General features: G+C 53.6%; 1 protein-coding gene across 3 annotated transcripts in view; it reads right to left on the bottom strand.

Annotated features, from left to right (window-relative positions):
* EVPL (envoplakin) overlaps positions 1-20,467 on the bottom strand; it is a 34,769-nt gene extending 14,302 nt beyond the window's left edge. The window contains exons 1-8 of one of the 3 annotated variants that reach the window (XM_041123612.1): positions 20,371-20,467; positions 10,432-10,574; positions 4,081-4,180; positions 3,416-3,570; positions 2,659-2,782; positions 1,876-2,001; positions 1,521-1,559; positions 603-764 (exon numbers count right to left, since the gene is read on the bottom strand). In XM_041123612.1, the coding sequence (XP_040979546.1) occupies positions 603-764; positions 1,521-1,559; positions 1,876-2,001; positions 2,659-2,782; positions 3,416-3,570; positions 4,081-4,180; positions 10,432-10,505 (780 nt within the window). In that variant the 5' untranslated portion in view covers positions 10,506-10,574; positions 20,371-20,467. Of the gene's footprint in view, positions 1-602; positions 765-1,520; positions 1,560-1,875; positions 2,002-2,658; positions 2,783-3,415; positions 3,571-4,080; positions 4,181-10,431; positions 10,575-13,148; positions 13,237-18,981; positions 19,000-20,370 lie in introns of those variants that run through there. The other 2 variants (XM_041123613.1, XM_030016012.2) reach the window with 2 other exon arrangements.
* Positions 20,468-20,535: the final 68 nt, after the last annotated feature.

The raw sequence follows: 20,535 nt of genomic DNA, 5'->3' as shown, positions 1-20,535 counted from the left end.
GAGAAACTTCATGGACGTGGGAGCATGCAGGGAGCAGAGAGCGGTCTCCTGGGGCACCAAAACCCATGTAGCAGAGAAAAGGCTCCCAAAGCATAGACATCCTTGTTTGTTTGTTTGTTTTTAAAAAGAGAAGGGGCTAGGCAAAGCTAAAACAAATTAGACACGCTTGGGCCTCAGAAAGCATCAGGGCATTCATTCAAAGAGCATTTTCCTAAGCAATTATCCCGCTCTTTCCTGGTCCCAGCACATAGCAGTCACTGGGTGTTGTACTTTGGATGTTGAGGCTGACATGACGCTGAGCCTTCCCCTCCCCTCTGACCATGGACAGCCTCATCAACAGCTCTCTAATGTTTGATCCCACGTGCCAGCTCAGGGGACAGGAGGGGACACACAGAGTGGCTCATCCTTAACTCCAGCATGCCCCCAGAGCATCTCTTCTGCCTCCGTTTCTGTGCCCAGCACTATAAGGCTGCCTTGGGAAAGCACCAGGCTCAGGGCTGGTGGTGGATGTCTAGGAGGCTGGGATCCACTCTGCAAATCTCGCATGTTGGGTTGGCCAGCCTGCGACAGCCAGGACATGTTACCATCCCCGAAGAGCTCACCTCGTACTCCCGACGCACGCTCTGGACGTCCATCATTTGGTCACTCCAGTCCTGCTTCAGGATCCTGGTCTGCTGGTCCGTCAGGTAGCCCAGCTCCTTGGTGCAGCCCTGGAGATGGTTGTACAGGCTGCCCAGGCTCTGCCCTCGCCAGACGGAGGCTTTCTGCCCATGCACACAGGAGAGAAACAGTGTTGGTGCTCAGGCTGAGGATCCCCTTTTCCGTCCTCCTCCTCCTCCTCCCCAGGACCCCACTCGCATTGCACATCCACCAGGAGATTCCCAGAGACCTTGGTGAGACATCTGCCGCCCGCTCGCTCTTATCTGATGGGGCTGCCGTTCCCTTTCCCTCCTTCACAGACAGGATATGTTTGTTTAACCAGAATCTCAGGTGTGGGCTGGTGCCTCGGGCAGTCTGAGAGCTGGCCCAGCTCTGCTATATTTCTCACAAATGCCATTCTTCAGCATTAACTTTTACGGGCCCAGCTGGCTAAACCCAGGACCTTCCTGGCCACCTCCTTTGCTCCGGCTGCTCATTTCCTCTCTGGAGCCCTTGTTAGGGAGCAGTGCAAGCCTCAACATTTGCAATCCTGATTTGGAACAGCGTGTGGGCTGGGACAGGGGTTCCTGCTGCCGCATCTGTAACCCTGCGCTCACAGACACATAGGCAACTCCAGATCAACAATCCGTGAAGGGGAGAGACACAGATCTCACCCGCAGCGTTGCCCTGAGGGCAGTGAGCGTGGTCTCAATTTACACCCATTCCAAGGTGGGGAGGAAATGAGGAAAGATGAGGGACATGACTTCAATGTGCAAGACCAAAGGTAGCTCCTGCCCTGAGCTGGCCATTCCCTGTCCATCAGGGATGGTGTTACTCTGCTGTATGACCCCATCTGTCCAGAAAACCACCAAGAAGCTTACCAGCAAGTCCTTGTACTGGCTTTTTAAGTCTGCCACATCCTGGGTTACAACACGGCCAAGACCAAGGGAAAAAAAACCAAAAAAACAAACAGAAAAAATCCATTACCAAAACATGTGGTAGATGCCGATGAGCTGATTTAAGGAAGGTGGCTTTAGAAACCATTCAGGGACCACCTCTCTGGCCCTTGCATGGCTTGATCTGTCCAAGCTCATGTCTCCCCACGCCCTCTGCAGAACAAGGGTGGATATTCACCATGCAGAGAAGCAGATGGGACATGCAGCCAGACAGCGAGCAGAGCCCACAGGATCCTGAGTGAAGCCGACAGGAGCAAGCAGGGGATGGAGGGTGCCTTACCCCAGAGCGGAGGTTCTTGATCTGGAGGCCATAAGCTTCAATCTCCTTCTGGAAGATGTTGTGCTCAGCTATTTGCTTTTCCAGCTCTGACATGCCGGGGCCGTACTGTCCTGCATTGACTTGTTTCTGTGCAAAAGGAGTTAGGCAGAGACTAAAGCAAAAGACTTTATTTCAGGGAGAAACCCCAGTAGTACTGGCAGGGTATGAAAAGATCTGAGATCTGATGCCAGTCCAGAAAGGAAGGAAGGGATCTTGTTGTTTACTGTGAGTGCTGTTGGTTGCCATTCCCCCAGCCATACACAGGGACCAAGATAACCAGGCCATAAAACCCTGGTGTACCAACCTAAGCTGAACCAGCCACCCTTCCTATGGTGATATACAGTGGATGGGCACAGTTACCATCTAACTTCCAAGGGAATCCAAGTTGACTCCAAACTGGGCACTGCACATACCCAAGACCTTGCAGCATGAAACCCTAGGATCTAAGGTTGTAAAGTCCTTGAAGACATCACCTTCTCCATCCTTTCATCCCACAGCAGGGCATCTCTACCTAATCCCCCTCCGACAGCTCTTAATCTGAAGGGATCAATCAAGAGGGTCCTCCAGAGGATTTTAAGAGGTGAGAGGAGAGTCCTCCTCCTCCTACTCAGAGTTACTTCCACCACCCCCAATGTCCCTGCATGATGCTGAGCACATGATGGCTGGCAGAGACCTACAGGCAATAGCGGACATTATCTGCCTTTCTAGGTGTTGGGAGATACATGTAAAACCAGCTGCTGTTACCATCTTTTGGTCCAGGATCCTGGCCCAGTCTACCCTGGGCCCCACATCAGGGATGTTGAGTTGTTCGTAGAGGGCTCGGTACTCTGCACAGAGCTGCGTCACGCGGTCGTGGAGCTGCTGGATGCTGCCAAGGAGAAAAGGCATACGTGTCTGTGTCAGTTTGGAGGGGGGAGAACCAAAGTGGAGTTTGTGGAGCCTAGATTTCACTCTAAGACCCAGGCTACTTTGTTGTGCCTTTGTGACACTGGCCTCCTTCAGCAGTGGAGGCACTTGTCCTGGTGCTCTCCATCTCCAGGCATGTCTCAGGAATTACAATCCAGGAGAAAGCTGCAAGGAAATCAGGGCTGTCCCTTCCCAGCTAGGAAACAACTCTTCCCTCCTGATTTCCACACAGAAGGGCTGGAGAGCAAAGGGGAGCAAAGCACCAGAGGCCAATTGAAGTAGTTCTCCCTTTCAAACACCCAACTATTCTTGCCTGAATGAAAGGCATTCATTTTAAGAAAGGCAGAGAAAAGGGGGATTTGCCCTGGGAGTGGGGCCACATTTTAGCTCTGCATTTTTACAAGAACTCCCAAATAAGACTGGGCGATCACTCTGGCAGCAACCCTACACACCACTATCTTTACAATATACTGGCAGAAGCCCTGAAAGGGTGAAACTCTACCTCTCATGGCAACAACTGGAGCTCGGTCTAGATCTTAGGGGGGTTGCCAACTGCTTGGTGCCCCCACCACACTAGTCCTCCCGCTGTACTTACTCTTTCTCTATCTCAGTAGCCTGAGGGTGTTTCAGCTTCTTGGCACGGTCCACATCCAGAAAGAGGTCCTTCAGCAGAGTCTCTGCTTCCTTCAGATTCCTGGCATTCTCTGGCTGGAACTCAAAAGCCTTGTTCTTCTGGTGATTGCTGGCATCCTGGAGACAAGGGAAGACAGAGAAAGAAGCCTGGTTGGACCACACAGACCTCACAACATTCTCCTTGACCACCTCAGAGGGCCTGGATGCTCAACACACTGACGACAGAGGAACCCTGGTGCAAGGGTACAGCTGGGGAGCGTATGCCCCACCAAGCTGCCTGCTTCAGCATCTCTCCCACCCAGGGGACCAGTGTGGGTCAGGCTGGCTGCCTGCCTCTGGGATTGCTGGGAGGCACAGGACTGTGCTGCTGTAGGTGAGACAGCCTTGGCTGTGGGAAGCATGAGGCACTGAGCAGAAAGCATGGAGGTTGGAATTTGGGAGGCCCTGGTATGCAGCCCCAGGGGCTGGGAGGCTCTGCGGGGTGCTCTGTTCCTCCCCAGCCTTGAGTCAGCTCCCAGACCTGCACCGGCAAGCTGATGCAGAGAGCAGACACCTGACCTGTTATCCTAGACACTGCATTTCTAGGCAAAGCCTTTCACCTTCCCACCACCCTCTGCCACAATTCACCTGCTTGAGTCTGGACTGTGTCTCCAGGATGTCCTTCTCAACCTGGTCAGCATTCGTCTGCATGCGCGAGATGAGCACAGCCAGCTCATTTGTTGAGGACCTGAGAGAGGGAACAGCAAACCAGATGGGTGGGTGAAGGCAATTCTCACCCTCTTCATCACTGCCCAGGACCTGACACAGGTGTCGTTCTTCAGGCCTTTCCCCCATGTCCTCCTGGTCTCCAAAGAAAGACTCTAAGCTGTGGCCAAGGGCACAGATGCACACAAGCGGTCAATGCCTGGCTGTTGCTTTCCACCAAGTGAAGGTAAGAGGTGGTGTGTTCAGGGAGAGTGGCAGGTGGCTTTTTGCACAGCATGCAGCTCATCTGAGCAACTGCTGCTTGCCTCAGGACACTGCAGATGCTCAGAAGTTCACGTGGATTCAAAAAGCATTGGAGGAACCAAAAAAAAAAAAAGAAAGAAAGAAAGAAAGAAAAAAAATCGCTCTAGGGCTCCCAAATGCACCGAAACCACATCTGGTTTGGGAAGACCCAAAGCCACAGACAGTTGGAGGCCAGGAGAACACCCTGCAGAAGCAGCACAACATGCTTGCCCTGTTTGGAGGCACTTCCCTGGGTCCCTGCCCTCGGCTGCTGATAGAGGTGGGCGAGATGGCTTTTCACCTGACCCAGAACTGCCATCCTGTGGTCTTGTTTCATGCAAAGTTCTCTGCAGTTCAGCCCACTGAGATACTGGAGGGCCCAGTGCCACCCCAGGACTGGGCTGCAGTGGACAAGGACTTGCTATGCGGACTACAAGCCCCTCTGGGCACTGTGTAGGCTGTTGCAGTCATGCTACTTTCAGGGCATGGGGACAAATTTCCCAAGGCCATAGCACAACTACCAGTCCTCCTCACCCCAGTGAAGATTCACTGAAGGTCCCCATCAGACCATTCGCTATTGTGTCTCACCTCGGTGCCATCACACAGCTGATGGATACCATCACAGCCCTTATTCCAACACTGCTACTGTGAATGAGTGCCAAGAGCCCTGCCGAAACAGCTGGATCCAGAGCCCGCAGCAAGGCATGGGATGGTTCCCAAACCTCCCTGTGGACAAGGAAGCATAAGCCTTGGTGCTACCTTTGTCCTCATGTCCTGTTGTTTCTAATAGCATCTGCCCTTGAGGACAGTGCCGGCCCTACCCTCCAGGCAGGGAGAGCGCAGCGCTGCCAAAATGTGGGCAAGCAGAGGCGGGAGGGTGTGGACCGATAGTATCATCCAGGGACTCAAGCCCTTGGATGGCTGCTGATGGGACAAAGTTCAGCAGAGGCTCAGCTTGGTTGTGTGCCTACTCTGGGGTCTGAGAGCAGAAGGAAAGAGTTTGAGCAGTGACAATGGGACATTGCACGGGGGTCAGTGGAAGGTGGGGACACTTCTTCAGGGCTGGTTGATACCTCTGGTGGACAAGAAGGTAGGAGAAAGGTGATGTCCTGCAGCAGAGCCACCCACATCTGCTCTCCAGCCGTGTGGTTTCCTTCCTAGTCCCTGACTACAGCAAAGTAGAGGGGGAAGTGGTTCCCTTAATGGCTCTGTCATTGCTCCAGCTCCTCATCATGGCTCCAGCTATTCCACAGTTCATACCAAAGGCTAGAGCAGATGCTGGGATGTTCATTTATTACAGCCCCAAGTGACTGTAAAGTGCCAGTGAGTGTTACGGTCACCCCAAGCCAAGCACTCAGATGCCACAGACGGAGCTCGTGTTTCAAGTCAGCTCAGTCCACACTGACTGCAGCCAAGCCCGTGTAACTCCGGAGAAGGCGCAGCCCCAGTGCTCCTGCTCACAGCATCCTCCTGTCCCCTTTCTCCAACTCCTCCCTTGTTTTTGATTTCCCAAGAGGGTGGTGTGGGCCTGCGACTTAGAACCTTTCAGCTCCCTCGGGGGCTTTGGGTTGGCAGCATCTCCTGGCCGTGCCTCAGCTTCCCTGCCTGCAAAATGCGTGTCAGCAAAGTAAATGGGGGACTGCTGCACTCTGGCAGTGCCCTCTTCTACAAGGTCTAGTTCTGGGGATTATGGAGCCAAAAAGCCCAAGCAGGGCATTCCTCCTCATCATCAAAGCATCACTGCCTGCTACAACCTGTCTTTTATATCCTGTTAAATACCCCTCCTACCCCATCTGTGCCCCATGGATGCCTTTCCTGGGGTAAGCTGCAGTCCTCAGGCAGATGAAAAGTGGCCCCAAGTCCCAGCACAACGGGGTGGATGGCAGCAGCGCAGAGTCAGGACTCGGTCCCCGTGAGCCTGAGCGTGCACAGCAGGCTGGAAGCTCTAGGAGGTCCCCCCTCCCCAGGAGGTTACACAATCTCCAACTCATCCCCCGACACGCCTGGAATGAGGTGGTGTCCCATGAGCAAATACTTGAGCACCACCCAGATTTCCTGCCCGGGCTCTCTGCGTAGGGAGGAGAGAGTGAGTCACGGGCTGGCCGCCATCCCAGGGGATGGACGCCTCTCCCCATGTGCCGGGGGGAGTCCGTCCACCCCGAGAGGTCTGGCTGAATTCAGTTCCTGCCCGGGAAGAGCGTGAATGGGGTGTCCAGTTTGAGCCCCGTTGTGATGTGACTGGCGATACCTTTGTGCCGCTCCAAGAGGGGAGAAGTGAGGATCCATCCTTCCCAGGGAGGGTAGATCGCCAATAAAAACCTGCTTATTTCTGGTGGCACCCCCTTCCTGGCTGAAGGAAACACGGGGACACCCCATCTCTTGGTTCACAAGGCTGGACACACAAATCAGCTTTGTTTAGGTCAAGCCAAAACAAAACTATGGACCGAAGAGACCTCAGCAACCTCCTGGTCGTGGGGACTCAGCCTTGCCCATCCCCAGGCTGCACGGCCTTTGCACTGCACCGAGCACCTGAGGTTAGAAACAAGGATGCTCTTGCAAACAACCTGATCTTCAGGGAAGAACTGATGCTTCCTGGAAAACATCATCTCTGGAGGAAAGGGGGTCTCCCCTGTGTGTCCTGGAGTGGAGAGCCAGGAGGTCTCCATGCCAGCCAAGGGAGGAAGCCTGGCAGAGGAGGAGACTGAGACCTTGTAGCCAGCAGCCACGCTGGAAGTGGCTCTCCAGCCCTGCAAGCAGCTGAACCACTTCAGAGTCCGCAAAGGAGTAGTCTGGATGCTTGACGAGCACTGAAGCCAGGTAGGGGATATCCTGGCAGGAGAGGGGTGTCTCCAGGGGCCAGAGTAAGGCCTGATACACAAGCAGAGAAGCCATCTGTCCTCAGCTGAGCCTTCCACCCTCAGTCAAGGTGGGACCGATGCTGACGAACTCGCTTGGTCCATGCACGCTTAGAGAAGTGCCCAAACCACCACAGACCCTCCCATCCCAACCACGGACTGTGCCGAGAGGAGCACGAGCTTCTCCCGTCCGTGCCAACAGCCATCCACGCAGCCTGCAGTGACACGGATGCACCACGGTCCTCCCTCAGGGCTGTCCCTCCTGCCCCTGGGCAGAAGCCCTCACTCAACAAGAGCTGACCACAGCGGGGCCCCACGTTTCAGGGTGAACGTGCCGACGCTTGGGCTGCAGAGAGACAGCCTGGCGTCGGGTGGGATATGAGGAGCCACGAGCTTGCCTGTGGTCACACTGGGCATCCCTCAGCCTTCCAGGGCTCGGGTCCGATTCTGCGCGCAGTGGGTGCGTACAGCCACAGCCCAGGGCTGGCCAAGGAGCTCGGTAGAGCTCCTCCTGCTCAAGAGCCAGGGCAGGCCTCCTCCCTGGGCTATCTCATGCCTAGAAGAGGCAGAGCACTATTATTATCATCATTATTAATTGGTTCATTTCTCATACCACTTTCTGCCTCCTAGACAGTCCAACTGCATGCAAGGGACAGTGTCTCTTAGCAGGAGCAGGACTGTCCCCCGCTCCTGGTCACTCCTGGCAGAGCACTTTTGGGCAGGACCACAGCACCCACCCACTTCAGTCCCTGGCCCCCTCTGTCCCTTTCTTCCAGGGAACTTTGCTTTATGGTCACAAGGCAGACCCCAAAGCTGGGTCTGTTCTCCCCAACACGTGGAAGACCTCAAATGCTCTGATCTGCCAGCCCAAGCTGCTCACAGCAGACCACCAACAACCCCCTGCCAGTGCTGGGTTAGTCCCCTGAGCCCATGCCTGTCCGCCCAGGGCCACGCTGCTCTAGACTGATCGGGGAGAAGCAGGAGGAGGCAGTGGCAGAAGCAGCAATCCCAGGAGATGATTAAACCAGGAGATGATTTGCCATCCACCTCCAAAACCACCCACAGCCTTTGTCAAGATCACACCCGGGCAGCCAGTCCAGCCAGATCTGATTCAATTCCACCTTCTCATGAGTTTTCCCTTCCAGCCCCACAATGTGCCTCCTCCTAGAGCAGCGCACAGCGAGGATGCTCCTCAGGGACAAACCTGCGCTTGCTACTGCCTCCCTGGGATGCATCCACCACGCGGACACAGCAAAGGGCCCTGCGAGCTGGGATGCTCAACACTATGGTCCCAAGGACCAAGGTGACGGTACCTCTCTAGGGGTCTGTGCCAGCAGTGGTACCCGCTAGTTGTGAACACCCAGAGGCGGGGAACCTCAAGTGCTGCCGAGGTTCTGGCCTTAGGGCCACCAACAGCAGCTATGGGCAACCAACATTTTCTCGGGGCCATCTGCAGAGTGTGTGCTGACGGCTGCTCCTGCAACAACTCATTCACCTTCATTTTCTCAGCTAATATGGGTGCTGACCAAGCCCCGGGCCATGGCCGAACAAATTAGCCTTTGTCTGATGATTGGTACCTCCTAAAACAAGCACAACTAGCTCAGTAATTGCCACACTTCTGGCTTCAGCCTCCATCCTGCACAGGGAAGCGGTGTGAGGCCTCACCAAGATGCAACTCCAGTTATCCCGAGAGGCTTACGCTGGGGGAGAACCTAGCCCAGACCCTCCTGCAGTGCTGCAGCGAGCTGTCCCAGGAAGCCTCATGAGAAATCCCCAGCCCAGGTTTGGAAGCTGGAGAGGTGGATGGATTGCATTAGCAAGACTGAAAACCAGAGGCTGACACAGCTCCAGGGGGTTCTGGGGAGGTGTCTCACTGCAGTCAGGTCCCGACAAAGACTTGGTGTTCAGAGAGCCCCCAAACCTGTCTTTGAGATGAGTTTGTGAGTGCTCAGCTCCACTGAGGCAGAAGCTCCCTATGGGAGGGAGCCAGCTCCCCACATCCACACGGGGAAGCCACAGCCTTTGTGGGGGCCACCTTCTCCCAGGTCCCGCTGCCCTGCCCAGCAGCACTGGGCCATCACCCTCCACAGTGACTGTTTGCTAACATTGGGTTTGGCCCCCATAAATGACGCAGCGGAGTGCCAGCACCGTGTTGCGTCCACCCAGGCGTCTGTACACACGCCATCCCAGGCTGCTGGCGGTGGTGGTCCCAAAAGATGGGGCCAGCACTCCTTTCTCCCTGCAGGTCGTCTCCTCCTTAGAGCAAACCCCTTTGCAATTTCCTCAGCCTCTAACCCTGGCTGGGGACGGGGATTCCCACAGAATCAGTCCTCTAACACTACAAAATGCAAAATTGCTGAGGAAGGTGGAAAATAACCCTGAGTTAACAACTGCAGCTGAAGGGAGGGATGAGCGCTCTCTCTGCTGGAGCACCCCCTCCCAGAGGACACCTGGCTCCTAGGGAAGCATCCTGGTCCCATCACACATCTTGCTCCCCAGAGCTCAGGGAGTCTCTTCAGAGGGGATGTGGCTGTCAGATCCTTTTGGTGCTGCCTCAGACAGGCCTGAAAGAGGCAACCTCAGCTATTCGACCTGCAGAGACCCAGCCTGTCACCAGGATGGATTAGAGCCGTTACCAGCAAACCCACTCCTCACCCATCTTAACCACCTCAGCAGCACCAAACTGAGCATCCTTCTCCAGGGATCCCAGGTCCCAGGGCAGCATCACACCAACTTCACACAACCAGCAAGTCCTGGGATCTCAAATCCAGGCTGGTATCTGCTTCACCATCAAGCAGGTCTTGCTCCACCCAAGCAAAGAGGCTGCGTTTATTCTCCCTACTCCTACCTGCCCAAAAGAGGCTTTGCACCTCCCTGCTCAATTAACACAGCTCTGAGCACTTCAGGCACTGCACATCCCAAAGGCTGCACAGATACTTCTGGGTTGGAGCACAAAGCCCAGGACAACAGCTAGGGCAGCACATCTTGGCATCAGCTCCCAGCAAACCTCAACTTTCTGGCTCCTCCACAAAGAGGGATAGTTTTTAGGGTGACTTAGGAGACATTGAGTGCTCTTCCCTTATCTTCCCCCAGGGTTCACAGGACAGCATAGAGAGAGGAGAGGAGTCGCACTTACTTGCTAGGCTTGACAGGGGAACCTCTGTTGGGGGAACTTCTGCTCGGGGAGCCTTTGCCCACCCCCTTGAACATGTTGGCGAGGTCCTAGCTGGTCTCCCGGAGTCTGCAAAGTCGTCGTGGGTGCTGGCTCTCTGCTCCGGTCTGTTGGGATGGAATGACAAGACTCAGCGAGGGAAGGTTGGCGGCACGCTAAAGAGCAGTTTCTGGGAGGCTCCTCCCCGAACGCAGGTGAGCAGCAGCAGAGATGGAGGCACATATGAAAAAATGACTTGAAAAACCAGTTTGGGGTGGAAAGAGCAGAGCCCCAGAGGGAGAACGGGAGACCTCGCCCTGGCTTGGAGAGTGTTTTGGCACACACAGCCACAACTGTGCAGCAGTTTCCCAACGGAGTGACAGAGAGCATAGCTTTTGCAGGGAGGAAAAGTCTGCAAACGCAACTTCGAGGGAGTACACTGTGACTACTGAAACACACTTTAAAGCACCTTCTTGCATTAGCTGTTTAAAATGCTAGAGAAGTAGCAGAAGCCCTACAGCCCCAAGAGTTTTCCAAGGCAGCAGCAGCAGTTTGGGAACCACCAATTCCCAGAACTTGATGTTATTTTGCAGTTCAGTAAGCTTTTGGCCCAGACTTAGCACAAGGTGGCCCTAGGTCCCAGCAAAACACTGAGGGCTCATGGCAGAACGAAAGTCAGCAGCTCCAGCGCAGCATCACAGGAGCCTCAGTCAGAGGGATTCAGGCTCTGGGACAAACTTGGGTACCAAAGCCTCAGAGACCTGGGTCTGAAGCTCTACCTAGACACCCTGTCTATGTGAGATCTTAAAGCAGGCTTTGCCTCCGGGCACCTCTTTCCCCTGTGGAGCAAAGGTTCAGAGTCCCATCTGGTTCCCAGTACAGCCCAACAACACCCTGGCATCTCTGTGGCTCCTAGCGATGCCCATCCAGGCTGTGCTGCACGGTGGGGCTGCCCAGCCCCACAGCTCTCCTAAGCCATAGGAAGGGCTGGCTGCTGTCTACATCCTGTTGGTTTCAGATAAAGCAGAGTTCAAAGTTCCCCACAAACCAGGAACCCCGTGTTTCAGGCTTATCTGGCACAGATCCCACAGCAACATGGGAATCTTATCCAGTGCAGGACCAGGGAGGGAGCGCAGAGGATGGAGGAGGAAGTGGACAGGAGTGGATCGTGACCACAGCCCCTACGTAAGCACCAGCCACCCGTGATACTACCACAGGTTTGTGGCTGTTCTTCCTCATTTCTTGTGGCCCAAGGACAGCCCGCGACCAGAGACAAAGGCCTAGGGTCCCTCGTCACTTCCTGGGTGATATCTTTGTCCTCTTTAAATTGGCACAGAACAAATCACGCTTGTCTCAGGAGAGAGGGAAAGATGCGTGTGGGATAAGACTCCTTTGCAAGGTGCTTGCTTTCTGCTATGGTTTTGCTCTTCTACAAGCTGCAAAGCCCTACCTCTTCATGGGGCTATCATAGCTTGGGCCCTGCTTCTCACACCAGGATCTCAGAATAATGAAGACAGGAGGTCTCCCCAGCTCAAAGTACTGGGAGGCAGCTAGTGTGGACCTTAGGAGGAGGGGTGACCTCTCCTCTAAGGGGTCTGGAGTTAACTGAGACCTGCTTCAGGGCCTGTCTTTGCTGTGTGGAGGTCTAGAGACAGGATGGAAAGCAGTTGCTGAGATATCACCCCTTTGCCATTAACATCTAGTTGACCAATGACAGCAATGATGCTCTTTGAACGGAGCTGCTGGAGAGCCCCAGGGAGGAGAAACCAGTGCAGCACATCAGCTGTAGACCACAGGACCAGACCCTGCTGCATTTGCATTCAAAGGCTTAAAGCATGCTGAAACCTTGCCAAGGACAAGAGTTAAGAGCATCTGAGGCCAAGTAGACCTCAGTTTGTACACACGCAAAACAGGAGCATGCAGGAGCCCATGGTCATGCAGGACAACCCCTTCTCTGCAGGGCTGTTTGCACAAGCCAGGAGAAGATCAATCCTCTGTGAATTCAAAGGAAACTAAATTGAACAAGATCGACTGCCTGTAATCCCCTGGAAGACAGCGTGCTCGCACGTGGAGGAAGTTCTAAAAATTAACACAAAAAGCAAACCAGGCACATACCAACACCCCCCCCCCCACCCCGGACAACCTGCTTCCCAAGCTATCCATCACCCACAGCCTGGAGCCGAGGGCTGGAGCTTCTGCCTCGCAAAGCTTTAAAACAGCACCTTCCTCTCCTCTGTTTAACAAGACAGAGGTGTGATCCTTCCCCTGGCCAAGTCCCCACCTGGCAAGGATCCCTCGGAAAGACAGAGCATTTCAAAAGTTGATACTCTTTGATCTCGTCCCTGTGCACACACAGACACACGCTCTGGCAGGCGGTGGCAACCTCCGTGCCGTACGCAGACGGGACAGATAAACACGGGGCTGATCTCAGGGCTGATGCGAGAAGAGGCAGCGTGCTTGGCAGAGGAGAACCTGTCCGCTCGCAGACAGTGCGAGACACAAGCTAGGGCACTGGGCCAGATCCTGCCTGGTTTTGAGCCCTGGTCCAGGAGCGATACCAAACATCCAGCCTGCCTCACTGCAGCAAAAGGACCCGCCTCGTCCTTGCTCAGGCAGACATGGTGGGAGGAGAAGAGGCAGAGCCAGCGTGCTCATCCCACACAGAGCCCATGCGAGGGGGCAGCTCTTTGCAGCCTGCTCACCTGCCTGAGGAGCAGGACTCACCCAACCCTCAGCAAAGCCCCAAGGGGTCTGTCACCATCCCAGCCTCAGGAAACAAGAGTTGGAGGGGGAAGCTGGAGGTAGAGCCAAAGACGGCAGGTCTTGCCAGCCCACCACCCCTGCCACCACATCCAGCCCAGAGCAAGTTTCTGCTGCAGTCCAACGCATGCTGCGAAGGGAGGGATGCTCTCTCTGCCTGCTGCCAGCCCAGCCTCTCCCATGCTGCGATGACCACCACGACCTGCGCAGGGGAAGGGGATGTCGCTGCAAGAATCCTCAGGGGAACGCTTGCAACCAGCACTGCTTGCTTCAGCCCAGGTCACTTCCAGATCCTCAGCGGGTTTTGTTCAGACCAGCCCCAGCTGTGCCAGGGCAGAGTATGATGGTTAACCCAGGCCCTGCAAGAAGCAACAGGCAAGGAAACCAGTTCAACCAGTTCTCCACCACAGCCACCCATACAGCTGTGCCCAGCACTTGGACCCGAGCCCCAAAACCCTGGGCAGGACTGCCCCACGACATACTTGCTCCTCTGCAGCTGGAAGCCCAAGCACAGTTCTCCAAGATGACCATCCAAAACAGCATTACCAAGGGCCTCCCACCTCCTGGCCATCCCCCCACCCCAGCTGTATTTCCAACAGGATCGCTCTGCACTGCAACAGGGACTAAGCTCCCTGCTGCCACAGCGGGCAGAGCTGCCTTGCCCGGGCGAGATCATCCATGGGGAACACAGACCAGGAGTGGGCAGCCTTCCTTTCATTCCAGGTCGACCAGCCTTGAAACGCTGCCATTGATCTACAGACAAAGCCAGTCCAAGAGCAGGTTGCGTCTTGCCCAGGCAAGTCCCCAGCTAGGCTACAGCTCACTTTGGGGGCTGAGACTTATCTCCTGGGGTTATAGACCCGAGGCTGGCTGCTCTGGCAGGGCTCCAGACACAACAGGAGATCATATGGGAAGTCACATCATAATAATTTTATTTGCTTTCCAGAAGAGGATCTGGGGATTCATCTCAGTAGCCTGGAGCTGTGCCAGGATGCAGATGCCTGGTTTTACAGAGCAGTCACATAACCAGATGCTTCTTGCTGCTCACACAGATGAGTAGAGGTTGCCTGCAGGGACAGATAGCAGGCACAGCTGTGTAGAGGACCTTGGTGAACAGGTAACATTTCAGGGAAGGAAGATTTCAGGAACAATCCTGGAATAATCTTTCATAAGAAATTGGCAGAGGAGTTTAGAGGATGGTGTGTCTTCATTATCAGACAGGCCTCTCAAGTTTTTACAGAGGAGATGATGGCTTAATATGACCCATAAATTATTTACTATTACCTGATAAGACCATTTGCCCTTCTGGATGACAACATACTTGCCTCCTCTGCACATCTCCTCTCTCCCCTCCTGACCACCCTCTGCACACCTAGTCCTCTGGATGAGTTTTCTTCTCACTTCGCCTCCTTGCTTTTGAACTTCTTCATTCTTGAAATCGTTCTCCTGGGAAGTGATGTGCTGAAATCAAAGCAACGAGCAGAGACCTCACACTGCACAAGCCTCCCATGACACACCACCAAGAGCTGCTGCTGGCCAGGAACTGCAGGGAGAGCTCCACCATTAAGGTCTTAAATGACCCTGTAGAAGTGGTAGGTGCCTATGGCAGAGCAATGGAAGGACCTTTACAACACGTTGAACAGTTGGGAGGTGGGAGGAGAAAAGTAGGAACCATCAGTGGGCACAGATGCAGGAGGGTTTAGTCTTCAATACACCTGGAAACAGCCTTGATTTGTTCATAAAACACCACCTATGGAAGAGCAGTTCATGCATCTCCTCACCCCTGTAAAGCCCCTGCTAATGGTCACTCATAGTTACACCAAATAAAACCGAAGGCCCACCTCACCAACCACCCTGTCCAGCAGCACCCACCACCACGTCCCCAAGGACAAAGGAAGAGCTTCACGGCCGTGTGGTCAGACAGGCAGCGCCCAGCAGCTGCAGAAAAGCTCCCTACTCTGTCATCTCACCTCTTATCTTCATTCCCATGAAGAAGCAGGAGGTAAGCCACCGCTGCTCCTGCCTGTACTCAGCATCTGATTATTTCTAATGGTTTCAGAGATGCACGAGGCTGACAGATGCTTTTCTATGCAGAGATGCTGCTTGTCTGGCAACAGGACCAGCAGCTACAGCCAGCCCAGACTGAGACTTGTTGCAAAGGATTCATAGTCTTTGCAACTGGAGACAGAGACTATAAGACTTGGGCTGTCCTCAGCGAGAGGGAAACCCTCCTAAGAGTCTCCAAAGCCATGGAGAACAGCAGAGCATGAAGAGCAGCCTCGGGAGTCAGGAGCCACAGACCCCCGGACGCTCACCCCCTTGGGAGCTATCAGAGCCCGTTCCCACCGTGCATGCACAGGTCAGCCTCCTTTGCCTCACAGATGCCAAGGACAGCACCTTTTCATACCATTTTTATCCCAGCCTTTTTTCCTACTTGTGGAGCAGTTTTCATACAAGCCAAAGTGAAACTCCAGAGCCTCAGAATAGCCCACCTATTTTAAAAAATTGCTACCCCACTGGGAAAATAGGATATTTGATTTTCTTAAGTCTAAAATTACTCAGTCCTCAAAACTTCTTTTGCTTTGCTTTATCTTTACCAATTGGTAAGCAGAGGAGAAGTGCAAAGGCCCCCACCCCTTCTCCCTGCAGGTCTGATTAAGACCCATTGAAAAGCTTCCAGGGACGGGGCTGGGCTCAGTGCCCTGCCAGAGTCAGCAGAGGAAAGTGGGCTTTGGCTTCAGAGCCGGCTCAGCTCCAAGGACCTTTCCCCAGAAGACCAGAGGAGGCCGAATCCAGCACAGCTCCCCCGGCACGAATGGGAAGTCCTATCTCTCTAAATACAGAGGACCTCTGCACCACACCATCTCGTTAACAGCTCCGTCCCAAGGCTTTTATGGACTACTCATCCCTAGACCCTTCAGACTTCAAAAGGACCTGCCTGCTTCCCACCCCATCACCTCTCCAGGCTCATCACAGCATCCCACAGCTTCTTCTGAGTTTAAGCCCTAGGGCTAATGAGCAGGACATCACGGCAATTCCCTACAGCAGCTATGCGTTAGCCTGATTTTCCTCTCCCCAGAGGATTAGCAAGGCTGTAATAGCACTAAATAAATTCGCTAATGGCAGATTCTCAAGACACTTTGTCTGGAAAACTTGTTTATAACTTAGAAGATGCAGCCTGCAAATTTGGCTTTATTATCCAGTGACTGCTAAAGGGAGCTGCTCCCCAAACACAGTGATTGGATCTGAACAAGATGTGTCCTAGATCATTAACCAGGCAATAAGAGGTAATTAAACACCTGCATGGAAAGACAACCTTCACACACACAGCACAGCTGGAGAAACACCCCATGAAATCAGGGTAGGAGAGCAGAGCTTTTGGGGAAGGTTTCTTTCATGTCTCCCAGAAAAGCTGCTTTTCTCAAACGGCAGCGCCCTGGAGAAGAGAGTTCCCTACAAACCCTGGGCTAAAGCACGAGGCAATCAGCCCACTTTGGGGTGATGGAAAGCTAAATGCGAGGACAGGTTTTCTCTCCGCTGTGCCTCCACACTCAACTGCAACGCAAAGGCCCTGTAATGTGCAAAAATACCTGCAGGATGTTGTATTGCAGGTGGCGGCCAGCTGAAACATGTATACCTGGAACTCTCAAAGGCGTACCTGCTTGGGAGAAAAAACTTCTGGCCTCGATACAAAGAGGTGACTGAAAGAGCAGGCGTTCAGAAAAGAGGGGTCCAGGCTGGAGCACCCCATTTGGCAAGACCTGAAGGGCATTAGGAAGGAGATGCTCACACACCAGCTAGGAAGGATCATGCTTTCAGACTCCCTCCAAACCAAACCAAGCCCACGGAAAGGCTCCGCTCGCGGTGCAGGGCTAGCAAGGAGAGGAGACAAATCCCTCCTGGGCCACTAAGGCAGGGAGCAGGGGCCAGAGCAGTGACAGCCCCTGCAAACCACCTCTCAGGTGGGAGGGCAGCGCTGGACCCCAGCCCGTCTTTGGGGACGGAGGGTGCAGCAGCCTGGAGCATTGCTGAGCCGGGGTGGCTCACACCTCCCAACCACAGCCTGCAAGCCCAGAAGCCCTGAGTGCTTTTCAATCGGATGTGAATCTCCTGCAAAGCTCCATTTTTGAGCTGCTCTTGCATGATTTGGTGGTGAGTGTTTCTGTGTCACAGGCAGGGACCAGAGCGGGATGAATCTGTCTCCCACAACTAATTCTGTGCAGCCAGACTTCGCCTTCCCTGACTTAATTTGATGCTCTGAGAAAATTAGATGTTCTCCCGCTTCTGTGGAAAAAGGCAAGCACTGAAGGTAATTCAGAGGCTTTGATGCTGCTCTTTAGTCATTCGGGCACCACAGCCACAGCATCGCTCCCCGGACTGACCACGGGCTGGGGATGAGAGTCACTAATCCTCATGTACAGCGTGCGAGCCTCGGGCAAACTGCCGTGTCTGTTCTGTGCACAGACACCACCATCCCACAGCCCAGCAAGGGAAGGACAAGATGATTATTTCCAGAGCAAGAATTTTAACTTTAATAACTCCAACACTACAGGTGCCCAGCTGTGGAGGAGTTTGCCAAAGATCATAGTACAGCAGTGCCTAAAAATGCTAAGTACACAGTAGGACCTGGGTCCAAATTTGAATTCGATGGCACTGGAGAACATGAAAGCTGCGCCCAAGGCCACGTGCGCACAACAGACATGCAAACTACACCCTTTGAAAGTGGTTTTAAACCTCCTCCTCTGAGACATTAGCGCTTTTTAGGCCAGAGGTGGGAAGGTTTTCACCCCAGGTTACTTGCAGTAGCCCAGAGAAGGGCTGGGGACACGGTCGGGGGGGGGGGGTGGACACAGCCACCTCCCTTGCACACAGGAATTTGCACTTGGGCTTAGCTCTAACCCAAACACTGTAATCCAGTGCTCAGCACAGAGCAAGGCACTAATTCACACCCTGGTGCAAAAAGTAAATCCCCAATGCAAACAAAAACGAAGAGTGAGGACGCTCCGGGTATTCAGGCTGGATGCTCCTGAGCAAGGATGCGCCGGCTCTGTCCCCACCCAAATCCCACCGTGACCCACTTCCACAAGAGATGGGATTTTTGCAGCAACAGCAGCAGTTACCCGACCGGCAGTTCAGGTGACTTTGTAGCAGGCTAGCAAAGGACCAAGCCTCTCCTCCACAGACACAAAGCAGCACACTCGGGCCAAGGAGACCTCACCCAAAGGGAGAGGGTCAGGGAGCGGCTGCATTTCACAAACCTGTTCACCCTTGGCGCAGTTTGGGTGAGCCCAAGAAGCGAAAGCCTGGCACGAACCTTTGCTGTAGGTGTGTCCCTCCAAACCGCTGTGTGATCAGCTCCCGGAGCACCGAGTCGCTCCACACCAAATCCTCCGAGTGCCAGGGCCAGAGGGGTGGCCGGAGCAGGTCCCGGGAAGAAGAGGGACTTGAGCAGTGACCCAGGTTTCCGAGCTGGGCTGGACAGGCAGCTGCAGCCCGCAGCGCTGCCCAGCACTTCCTCAGTTCAGAGCAGGGGAGGGAGGAGAAGGCAAAGCAGCCACCGAGAGCTGCTGCTGCTCCTGCCTCAGCCCCAGGAAAGCTCAGAGCACACGGGGTGCTGCTAGCCCACCTCTACCGAGCAGCTCTCAGGATCATTGTCTGCTTTCTGTTGCATTACATCCTTCCTCTTGGAGCTTCCTATTACACACTGGGGGCACCCACTATGCATTCCTCCCACCTGGATCAGAAACGGCTCTTCTTTTTGGCAGACAAACCTACCTCCAGCTGTTCTTATGCTTGAAAATAGCAATCCCATCCTGAAGAAAAAGAGGAGCAGCCATATACAATCAAGATCACATCAAATCACTCCTTTAAGTGAGCAAACTCCCAATTTACATCCCCAGCTGAACACCATGGGGTATTTGTGCTTGCAGCTCTAACGGGGCAGTTGACAAGAGCTATGTGGGAGCACCGACATCTCTCAGCAAATGCATCTTCTTCCAAGAACTAGTTCTACTCACTGCCACTGTAGTTGGACAAGGACTTCCAACACTGAAATTCCAGGGACTGTAGCCTTTCACTGCCAGGTGCACCCAATAAAGGCTGCCAGCTGAACCTGCAACCAGCTCATCAATATAAAGGCAGCCACAGAGGCCCTAGAGAACTTGCTGCCAGTGCTCACCTGGGATGCTGTCCATCTGAAGCAGCTTGGATTAGACAGCAATGATTTTCTCTGGTAACACAATACCTTCAGTTTAAAATACCCCCAATTCCCCTGTTTTCAAGGAGGCAGACTGTTACTTAGGAGCTCCCAGACCAGACTATTAACTGTCCCACATCACCTCTCATTTATCTCCTTAAACTGCCCAGTTTGCCTCATGCTAATCATTTCTCATATAGCCCGTAAGTCCCTCAAGACCTATCCATTGTCACTGGACCCCTCAGAGTGCATGACCAGAAGTGATCATCACCCAAGACACAGGTGTATCACTGATGGTGGGGCTGAGGGCCACGATGTACATCTCATTCCTATTTTAATTGATGCAATGGTACCAGGCATGGCTAGCTCAGCCTGTAATTAAAATTCCAGTGCTAAGCCCAAAGATACTGCATAGGAAAAGTTCATTGAAAGTAATAATCTCGACCATTCTGCTGGAGCTTCCTGTTTGAGGGCAATCGTGCGGCCTACTTGCCAATTAATTCATGGAAAGAGAGCAAACACTTTAAAGCAAACAGTACAGCCTAATGAAAGAACAGAGCAAAAAGGAAGCAGGTTTCCAAGCACCACAAACCAGCACTCTGCATCTTGCTCCGGCTGTTTCAGGCACAACTAACACTTGGCAGTTCCAGGGGAATGGGTTCTTCCATATGTCACATCAGACGCTTCACTTGCCCGCACCGTTCCCTTACAACTGCTGCCATCTAAGCCTCACCTTTCCCATTCCAATCTTCAGTGCTGGGCTAAAAGCCTGAATGAACTTTGCAAGCCTGGTTTTCATCATACGGGTGACTTGAATAACAGTACTTTTTTTTTTTTTTTTACGTTTTTAGTTTTTTCCTAGTGCCTCATCGGTGCCTTCCACATTATTTAAGTCACAACACTTGCTTACAAACCCCACTCTACTCACTTTCCATTAGCATTACATCAAAACAAATAAGCCAAGTTACCTCGGAGAGTGGTGCATGTTGTTATCCGAGCCTTCAGGCAGAAGATCCTCCTCCAAAACGAAGTGGCCATTCTCCAGGGGTTAAGTAGCTCCAGGTGACGGTGTGACCTTGATCCTCTGAATGCTTCAGAGGCAGAGTGCTTGGTGTTCTCAATGTTCAACATAA

This window comes from Aquila chrysaetos, chromosome 5 (assembly GCF_900496995.4).
Source record: "Aquila chrysaetos chrysaetos chromosome 5, bAquChr1.4, whole genome shotgun sequence".
Lineage (NCBI taxonomy): Eukaryota > Metazoa > Chordata > Aves > Accipitriformes > Accipitridae > Aquila > Aquila chrysaetos.
The sequence above is the reverse complement of the archived record's forward strand: the minus strand, read 5'-3'. Positions and strand labels throughout refer to the sequence as shown.